General features: G+C 64.1%; 4 protein-coding genes across 4 annotated transcripts; 3 read left to right on the top strand and 1 right to left on the bottom strand.

The window, feature by feature from the left end:
* Positions 1–60: 60 nt before the first annotated feature.
* On the top strand, positions 61–354 carry MNEG_10754 (hypothetical protein; the record flags this gene model as incomplete). Its single annotated transcript, XM_014040777.1, has 1 exon — positions 61–354. One exon carries the CDS (start codon positions 61–63, stop codon positions 352–354), a length of 294 nt encoding a protein of 97 aa, XP_013896231.1.
* A 1,300-nt stretch (positions 355–1,654) lies between these two features.
* On the bottom strand, positions 1,655–2,191 carry MNEG_10753 (hypothetical protein; the record flags this gene model as incomplete). The annotated part of the gene is made up of 1 exon (XM_014040776.1): positions 1,655–2,191. The coding sequence occupies one exon, from the start codon at positions 2,189–2,191 to the stop codon at positions 1,655–1,657; it is 537 nt and encodes a 178-aa protein (XP_013896230.1).
* A 3,073-nt stretch (positions 2,192–5,264) lies between these two features.
* Positions 5,265–7,651, top strand: MNEG_10752 (60S ribosomal protein L10; the record flags this gene model as incomplete). The annotated part of the gene is made up of 6 exons (XM_014040775.1): positions 5,265–5,274; positions 5,523–5,673; positions 6,061–6,292; positions 6,446–6,730; positions 7,192–7,344; positions 7,556–7,651. The coding sequence occupies 6 exons, from the start codon at positions 5,265–5,267 to the stop codon at positions 7,649–7,651; spliced, it is 927 nt and encodes a 308-aa protein (XP_013896229.1).
* Positions 7,652–8,749: 1,098 nt separating this feature from the next.
* Positions 8,750–9,155, top strand: MNEG_10751 (hypothetical protein; the record flags this gene model as incomplete). The annotated part of the gene is made up of 1 exon (XM_014040774.1): positions 8,750–9,155. A coding segment is annotated over one exon (406 nt), but the record flags the coding sequence as incomplete, so codon positions are not given.
* Positions 9,156–9,205: the final 50 nt, after the last annotated feature.

The following is a 9,205-nucleotide window of genomic DNA, read 5'->3' as shown; positions in this document are numbered from 1 at the left end:
GGGCGCGGCGGCCGCGGCGGCCGCGGGCGCGGCGGCGTGTCGGCGGCGGACGCGAGGCACATGGGGGCGATCCTGGCGGCGCTGCTGGGGGATGAGGATGAGGAGGGCGGCGGGGAGGAGCAGGAGGAGCAGCAGGCGGCACAGCAGCAGCAGCAGCAGCAGCAGGCCGCGATGCAGCAGCAGCAGCAGGCCATGGCGCAGCAGGCCGCGATGCAGCAGCAGCAGGCAATGCAGCAGCAGCAGGCGGCGATGCAGCAGCAGCAGCAGCAGCAGTATGCGTTGATGCAGGCGCAGGCGCAGCAGCAGCAGCGGATGGCGATGGGGCTTGGGGGCCAGCAGCAGATGTGGCGGTGATCCCGACCTCGCCGGCCCGCCAGGGCGCCGCCTCACCCCCCCCCCCCTTCCCCCAACCCTCCCAAGCCGCCGCCGCGCCGGCGGCCGCGGTAGGAGCGGGGCTGCAGGCAGGGGCGCGGGCGCGGCGGCGTCGCCAGGCGGAGCCTGGCGAGGCGGCAGCGGCTGCCCCTTTCAGTCGGCCCGACCACTGCCACCACGGGGCCGGAGCGGCCGCGGCGCGGCGGCGCGGGCCGTGCGGGCCGCGCGGGTGGGGCGCTAGCGGCCGTCGAGGGGTTGCTTTGTGGGTGGCGAGGGCCTGGGCCTGGGCTTTGGGGGACAGAAGGGAAGGGAGGGGCTTGCTCAGCTCTGGTTAGGCAGCGAGGGATTGCGGTTTCGGCCCGAGAAGGCATCAATTTGCAGATTTGCAAGGCGGGTGTTGCGGGCGCCGGCCGCGGACGCCGGCGTCAGGGCGCTGGCCCGCTCACGCGCACCGGCGCTGTTTTGACTGTGCTGGATTGTAAGGAGCATAGACTGATACTGTCCTGTTGCAGTCGAGACCGGCGCGCCCTGCTGCAGTCAAGAAGGAGCGGCGCCCCCGCTGCACAGCTGCTGAGGCCGCAGGCCGGCTGGCGGTGCGTGCGGGCCGGGGCCGACTCCTGCACGTTTCGCACCCTTGCCCAGCTCCGATCGGGCGCGAGCCGGTTACACGTCCGTGGAAGCGGCACAGCAGGCGCGACGCGCTCATGCCGCGGCCAACAAGTACGGCGGGTGTCGGAAACAGAGGGGAAGCCAGAGGGGCACGAGCTGTTTGCAGGTGGCAAACGTCGGGGAGAGTTGCAGCTGATTGCTCACACCCTCAAAGGAGCCGAAGGTTCCTTGTTATGGGAAAAGAAGGGGTGGGCAGAAAGGCGGGGAAAACACAGGTCGTTTCTTGCAGGTGGGTCGAGTACACGGGTCGTCCGCCGCGACGGCAGCATATTTGTTGATTGGATTCATGGCAGGCCAGACGGCAGTGTGAGGGGGCCAGTCACCAGATGGCAAGAGACGTGGGCAGCAGTCAGACGCGGCGCGTCACCACCCAGAGCACGCGCACGTGTGCATGGGTGCATCGAGGAAGAAAGGAAAGAGTGTGGCAAAGAAACGCTGGGGCGGGCCTCATGACTGCGGAGGCCCGCTCCCGAGTAGGCAGTCAAAGCAGCCAAAGCTGCGGTTGCTCTCCAAAGACAAGCTGATGTGACGTCACTCCATCAAAATCCTGCATATGATGCAGATGCACCCGTGCAGCCGCTGCGTACTATTGGTCGCGTTTGGCTGAGCTTATTCACAGTGAGAGCTGGGCCAGCATGCCGCGCGAAAGCACCCCGGCCGCGCCCCAGGGTGAAGCGTCCTCCACCTGTAGGCTCAGCCCCCTGAATAGCTTGGGACCGCTGCTGCTGCTGCTGCGGCTGCTGCCGCTGCTGCCGTTGCCTTGCGATATCACTGCGAACTTGAGGGGCGGCGCCATGCGAACCCGGCGCGGCGCGTCGCAGGCACCGCCACCTGACGCGGCCCCCGCAGCAGCTGCCGTCGCGGCGCCCGGCCGCCGCATGCGCCGCACCCACAAGACCACCGCATCAACGTTTGCCGCAACCCGAGCGCGCGCCGCGGGCGGCGCGGAGGCGGGTCGCACGGCCAACACGAGCACGGGCGGGGGTGCGAGCGTGCCTCTGGCCGACACCGCGGCCGCGCGAGCGTACGCTGCCCTGAGCCACGCCCAAATCTGTTCGCGCGTCGCGGCGCACGAGCTGTCAATGAGGATGACCACGTGGCCTCTGACAAGATTGGGATACACGCCAGGCCGTGGCGGCGCCGCTGCCATTGCAGACTGTGATGGTGCTGGGGCGGTTGTTGTGGGTGCTGACGACAGGCCGGCGGGCAACGCCAGCGGCGCTGTGGACGGCATCAGTACGAGAGCCCCGGCGCTCATAGCACTGCGACCCTTGCCCACGACACGGGGCTGGGCGTCTGAGTCCTGCACGCCGGTGTGGATTGGGGGAACATGGGTGCGATGAAAGCTGATGACAACCGGCTTCAATTGGCAACGGAGGGTTGGGAGGCAAGGTGGCCGCATATATATAACTTTGCTTTTTGAAATCGACGCGACTTCACCCCGCTCCCGTCGCCCTGATTTGAGCTCACCAGGTCGGCTCTGGTGGCTGGCTCGGCGTGTTTGCACAGCGGAGAGTCTCGACACGGTGACAGCTAACACATCGGGGACAATTGCGCACAGGTGGAGGTTCCGTGTGGCCGTGGCTCCCCCACCTTCTCGTTGTCACCGGTGCCAGGTGACCGTGGTGGTGGCCAGAATGTGGCTGCGGCAGCCGTAGCAGGTATGTTGATCAATGGGTGCACACTGCACTGCCATGACGCTGTTATGATCTATGCTGCGGCGCCCGCATCGGTCATGTCTCGAGCCCTGGGATTGCAGGGCAGCTCTGCACTGGCGGTGGGTCCTGGGTGTATCCCAGATTCCAGCGAGCATCTCGGCACAGTGCTGCATAGGCACCGCGCCCAAGATGGTATCCAGTGGCAGGACGACAAACATACACAGCTCCTCGATCCAACTGGGAACCATGGGCTGTAGGTACTCGCAAGTCAGGTGGTGACATCATCACCCGGCCCTCCATTGCCATCCAGGGCCGGGGTGGCCACCCCGTGGCGCATACCAAAGGCCCCACATGCCCATCGCTGGAGCCCGGCTGTCGCTCTGTGTGTGTGTGCCTGGGCCGCGGGGCTTTGGCCTGGGCGGCTGGCCCACCCACCTCACCCTCCGCCGTGCGTCACTCAAGACAGGAGCGACGGCGTGAGTCAGCCTCCGCACAGCGCTCCCGACGCCATAGCGGCCGCGGCCCCTCGTGCCCGGGCCCGCCCAGCATTGGAAACTCGGCCAATTGAGGCGCAGCACCCAATTGGGAAGGGCCGATTTGTGCCTTGAGGCCTGCGTGCGGCGATCCCTGCAACCCTCGCACCGCACTCACTGTGAAGTTCTCGGCGTCTTCGTTGCCCAGTCTCATCGATCGACGAGGGTGAACAGCACCAACTTTGGTGCGAGGGCGCCTACTGGGGAACCTGAGTGCTCGTGGCATGGGCGGTATTGCCGCCCCGCTAGGGCTTGCGGGCTGCTTGCCGGCGGTTCGAGCAGCGTCCAGCAAGGAGCCTGGACTTTGGGTGGTCGAGTGCCCGGTTAGAAAATGGTTGGGTGAGCAAGTGGAGGTGGGGCATGCCCTGCTCACCTGTGGCAGCTGCACCCCGCAAAGCCAAGGCCAGGGTGGCGGACGCCTTTGTTAGCGGCTTGCGCGGCTTGGCTCAGACGCCGCGCCTACCGCACTGTGTGTGCGGTGTGTCTCTTTACACCCGCCCTGTGAACAGTGCTGTCACGTCGCTGCGCGCGACCCGCTTGCCAGCACTGTGCCGCAAACATGTGGCCCAACTCGTTGCCAACTGGTGGTGCGCGCACGAAGCAGGCGAGCCACAACGATATGCACGCAGGGTCACGCAGAGCTCCTGCCGCAACACAGCCATCCCACATGCAGCAGTTGTTCATGGTCGTGCACCACATTGCATGCTCAGCGACTTCCGGGGCTCTCGTGGCGGTAAAGGCTCAGCAGTGTGATGTCATCATGTCTATTGAAGACAGTGAAACCACAAATCCCTATGTTTCTGTTGCGGAACAAAACTCCCAAGCAATGTTGCAGAAATCACCTGTGACAACAATTTTGTCGGTTACGTCCTCCCTCACTTCCATCATCACCATCATCAACACCCAGACTTGGGAGGGCACAGCGGTGTGAATGGGGTGGGGCGGGATGGCACAGATGAGGGGAAACCCGTTCCAAAGCTCGAGAGCGCTGCAAAGTTGCAACATCGTGCGAGCACATCGCAAAAGGCACATTCGTGCGACACGTCAGGCAACAGCATTCGCCCGACGATCCCGCTGTCTCCTGGCAGCAATCGACGTGAACAGCTGACCGTCCCAAAATCGTGCGACATGCACAACATGGTGAACAGAATCCCCCAGGCCCCCCAGCGACAATGTTCTACACAACACCCTTGTTCACAAGAAGTTCCCAGTTTTTTAATCTTGGAAGGGCGATTCATGTGACATGTGGAACAAGTTGTGTTGACCCAACACTGCCTCCAGCCACGTTCGCATCCGGGTGCAACTGCAGTTGTGCTGGGCAAACCCGATTTCAAAAAACGAGCAGGACCCAGAACTTGCTGCGCCACAACCATCAATCTCGGTCTCAGGGGGCTCCTCTGCGCGAACTTGCACAGTGAGGTCCCGCAGCCGAAACCTGCGGCTGATAAGGCGTCGCTCTTGAAGACCAAGCAAGCGTACGCACTGCACAAATCCATGGTCGCACGTCCACGCATGCACCTAACTGGCTTGCAGCAGTTGTGGTCAGTACGTCAAGTGCCGGTCGCAGATGCGAGTCATGGCCGATGCGACTGTTGTGCCAAACCATGGTAGTAACCGCTCATTGGCTGCTGGGGGCTATGGGGGACGGACCGAACCACCAGCGAGAGCCGCCGCTTGCTGATAATCACACATGATGCCGTCATAAGACAGGAGACCCTGGGGTGAGATCAGAGCAGCCATGCCCATGCGATGTGGCCCCATGCGTTGTCACGCTGTCGCTCATGCACACGGCTGTGCACGCAAACGGGCTGTCGCGATCATGCCTAACTGAGCAAGCAGTGCGTATGTGCTGTTCATCTAGAAGCTTGCATGGCGCAACGTGCAGCCCTTCGTCAACCCTGCTTGACGAACAGGAAGCGCGAGGTGCAAACACATTTGAAGCAGCTCAGAAATGTAGGCCCCACACCTCCGCTTTATCGTTCCTTTTCTCCAAACATTTTCTCGTGGGATAGTGACATTAGAACACATTAAGATGGGCCGCAGTGAGCACATACTGAAAGCAGCGGGATGTGCAGTGAGGGCGGCCGCGGGCAGCCATGCCTTTTGCAACGCATGAACGCGATAAGATATGCATCATGAGTTTGTCTCAGCGCGACTCGCAGCGTTCCAGCGTGGCATCCTTTGGCGAGCAGCATGCAGCTTGGCCTCCACTATCGAAGGCAGAAGCACAGCTGCGCTTGCAGCCTCTGCGGACCACTCACGGCTGTCCCACTACGTTGCATGCATGCAGGGCCGGCGCGCTGCTACAGGCAGTCCAAGGGCAAGCCATACCCCAAGAGCAGGTACTGCCGTGGTGTGCCCGACCCCAAGATCCGTATCTATGATGTGGGCATGAAGAGGGCTGACGTGGACACCTTCCCGTGCTGCGTCCACCTGGCAAGGTGCGCGCGTGGCGGCGGCGGCGGGGCGTGGGCATGCGGGCTGGGTGGACGGCGCATGATGCTTGTCGTGCGCATGTGTGCTGGCGCTCCTGCTGTGTTGGTGATGGTGAGGTGGCGCTGCTGCTGCATGGTGTCCTGAGCAGTGTCAGCACCTGACGGCGCCTTGTGAACGGGGCATGGGCTACTCGTCGTTGTTGAGCACAGACAGCAGCCACTGCTGGGGCAGTGGGGTGGCTGCATCAGCATCTGCAGCAGTCGTGCAACATACAGGAGAGCCATTGGTGGGCGCTGTTTGCATGCTCGGTGGAGCAGTAGCCTCACCTGCCGCAGTCAGAGTGGCAGGGCCACTTTAACGGCACAGGCTGCTTCTCGAGGCAACTTGGTCAGAGCAGGCAGCACCGGGGGTAGTGACGGCGCAGGAGCACCGGCAACCACGGCGGTGGTCGGTGGCGGCGATGGTGGCTGCGGCGCGGGCAGCGGCGGCGGAGGCCGCAGCAGCAGCGCTTGCTGCGGTGGCAGCACCGCGGCCACCCCCCACTGCAGCAGCTACAGCCTTGCGGACGGCGCCGACGCCGACATCTGGGCGACAGGCATATGCCAGCAACACCAGCAGCATACGGTGCACACGAGTTTGTCGTTGACCCTCACCCCCCCCCACACACACACACATGCAAGTACTTGGGGGTAAGCCAAACCCCCGTATTTTTTGCCATCTCAACCCTTGTGCGAGGAAACGCCCCCACACACCCCCGGTCACCTCACTCCCGCCGAGCTCAGTTGGGAGAAGGAGAATGTCTCGTCCGAGGCGCTGGAGGCGGCCCGCGTGGCGGCTAACAAGTACATGACCAAGAACGCCGGCAAGGAGTCCTTCCACCTGCGCGTCCGCGTGCACCCCTTCCACGTGCTGCGCATCAACAAGATGCTCTCGTGCGCCGGCGCGGATCGGCTGCAGACGGGCATGCGTGGCGCGTTCGGGAAGCCGCAGGGCGTGGCGGCGCGCGTGCTGATCGGGCAGATCCTCATGTCGATCCGCTGCAGGGACCAGCACCAGGGCGTGGTGAGTGCAGGGTGTTGGGTCTGCAGGGCGCCGGTGGGCGGCTGTATTGGGGTTGGATGCTATAGTCGTGTGGGGCTGCGGCTGTCGATGTAGCGGGTTTTCAGCCGGCGGCGGCGTAAGCTTGGAACTGGGAGGTGTGTGGGTTGGAAGCCGGCAATTGTATTGGATATGGGAAACCTGCACATCTGATATCAAGGGGCGGCAGAAAAAGATGGGCGCCTCGACAAGCAGCGGCGGAGCACTGCCGCCACCCGGCTGCGGCCACCCAGGCGGCGCCGCTGGTGGCCGCTGCGCCGCACAAGCCGCATGCCCCGCCCTGCTAGGCGGGCCTCTCGCCTGCCCGCCTCATAGGTCGGCTTCTCAACCTCTGCACGCCCCCCTCCCCTCCCCTCCCCACACATAACATACCCTTGCTTCCCCCACAATCATCGCGCCCCGCTCGTGCTGCACCTCATTACCAGGCCGCCGAGGCGCTGCGCCGCGCCAAGTTCAAGTTCCCCGGCCGCCAGAAGATCGTGACCAGCCGCAACTGGGGCTTCACCCCCTACTCGCGCGACGACTTTGTGCAGTGGCGCAAGGAGGGCCGCCTCGTCAACTCGGGCGTGCACGCCACGGTGCGTGCCGCGCGCCGCCGCCGGCCGGCCAGCGCTTTGGGGCTGGGGTTTCTGGGCAGGTGGCGCGCTCCGTGCGCCCCTGGAAACTCTGAGCACGTCCTCGCTTGGGTAGCCAGGCACCTGCGGGCGTCACGTCCATTTTGACCCTCTTTGTCGCTGACAAACTCCTCACACCCCTTGCTGCCCCCCCCCTTTTCCATTGCCGCCGCAGCTGCTGGGCGCCCGCGGCGCGGTGGCGGACCGCGCTCCTGAGCACCTGTTTGCCTCGGCCGCGCGCATCCACAAGATCCCCGTCCACCCTGAGTAGGCGCCCCATCATCCATGCAGCTGCTAGGCAGCTGCTGCGGCGGTTGCGGGGCTGTTCCGGACAGGATTGTCTGCGGGTCGCCGCCGCGTTGGCGCGGCACCGGTGGTGCGCCGAGGCTTTTCTCTCTGGCGGCACTACTCCTGCTGCCGCGTAACTGATTTTTTTGGTTATACAGCAGACGCGGCTGGATCAGCTAGCTGGCAGCCGTTCGTGCGTATGTGTGCGCACGAGCCGCACGGTTGTGTCTGTGTTGTAAATTGGTGTGATTCTCGACTCTGTATGGCTCCTCAGCACAGCTCCTGGCACTAGATGGGGTGCCTTTCTATTGCCGTGCTCAGTTGTGCATAAGCTGAGACAAGAGTGTGACGAGAGGGGACGATGTATTCCATCTGCAGGGGGTAGGGGTGCAGGAAAGGCAGGGGCCTTCTGGTGGACTTGTGGGGTTTTGCAGCATGTCTCACCAAGCCAGTCCACTCCAGTCAACTGCAGGATCGTGCTCGCAACAAGTGTGAGCTTGATAGGCTTCCAGCTCACGCTAGCAGAATCGACAAATGCCACGTGGTGGCCATGTGGTGGTGCTAGGTGCCTCGCCTGGTGCTCATGGACGCCATGCCTGCAGCCGCGCCACTGCCTTGAACGCAGCAGCGCTTCGCATCACTTCCTGCGTACTGACGTGCTGGACACGTGACATTGGTATTGACGGATATTTTAAGAGCCCTTTCATCAGACTGATTTTGCGCAGCTGCGACCACAATTTTAGCAGGGTGATCTGGCGACGCCCGAGGGCGCAGCGCATCACACGCCAAGGTGAGCTTGATGAAAACGTAATACTTGAGCTTAGCGTGCAACTACCGTCTCTCAGAGGGAACAACAGCAGCAGCCCTGCGGTGCAGGCACTCACACGGCCGCTGTTTCAGGGCCACTTGCTCGTGATTGTATCAAAGGACATCTGCTGATTGCTTCGCGCTCGTCAGCGCGCGCTCTGCTGAAGCCAGTGCTGATCGCACAAGCAGCTGCATCGGCGTTGGCACCGCCGCACATCGTCCCTGCACCTGGCCACCACTGCAACCCCTTGACCCGCCCGCCAGGCACGCCACAATGAGCACCCTCCCGTCCAGCAGCAGCACCTTCAGCAGCGGCGCGCGGCCACAGCCGCGCCGGCAGCAGCGCGCCGCCCGCGCGCCCCGCCGCGCCGCTGCCGCCGCCCCCCGAGCTGCGCTCTGGACGCCGCCGAGCCGCGGCGCCGGCGGCGCGCCGCGGGAGCCGCAGCAGGGCTGGACCAACGGCGTCAGCGTGGCGCCGATCCAGGCCAACGGGCAGCCGATCATGGCGCCGCGGACGGCCGAGATGGCGGGCGACCCCTTTGGCCTGCTGCTGCGCCAGCGAATCGTGTTTTTGGGCGGCGAGGTCGACGACTTTGGGGCGGACGCCATTGTGAGCCAGCTGCTGCTGCTGGACCAGCAGGACGCGACTAAGGACATCAAGCTGTTCATCAACTCGCCCGGTGGGTGGGCGGGGAGCGGCTGGGGGTTGGGTGTTTGTGTGCGTTGGGGG

Source organism: Monoraphidium neglectum, assembly GCF_000611645.1.
Source record: "Monoraphidium neglectum strain SAG 48.87 unplaced genomic scaffold scaffold02445, whole genome shotgun sequence".
NCBI classification, from domain to species: Eukaryota; Viridiplantae; Chlorophyta; class Chlorophyceae; order Sphaeropleales; family Selenastraceae; genus Monoraphidium; species Monoraphidium neglectum.
The sequence above is the reverse complement of the archived record's forward strand: the minus strand, read 5'-3'. Positions and strand labels throughout refer to the sequence as shown.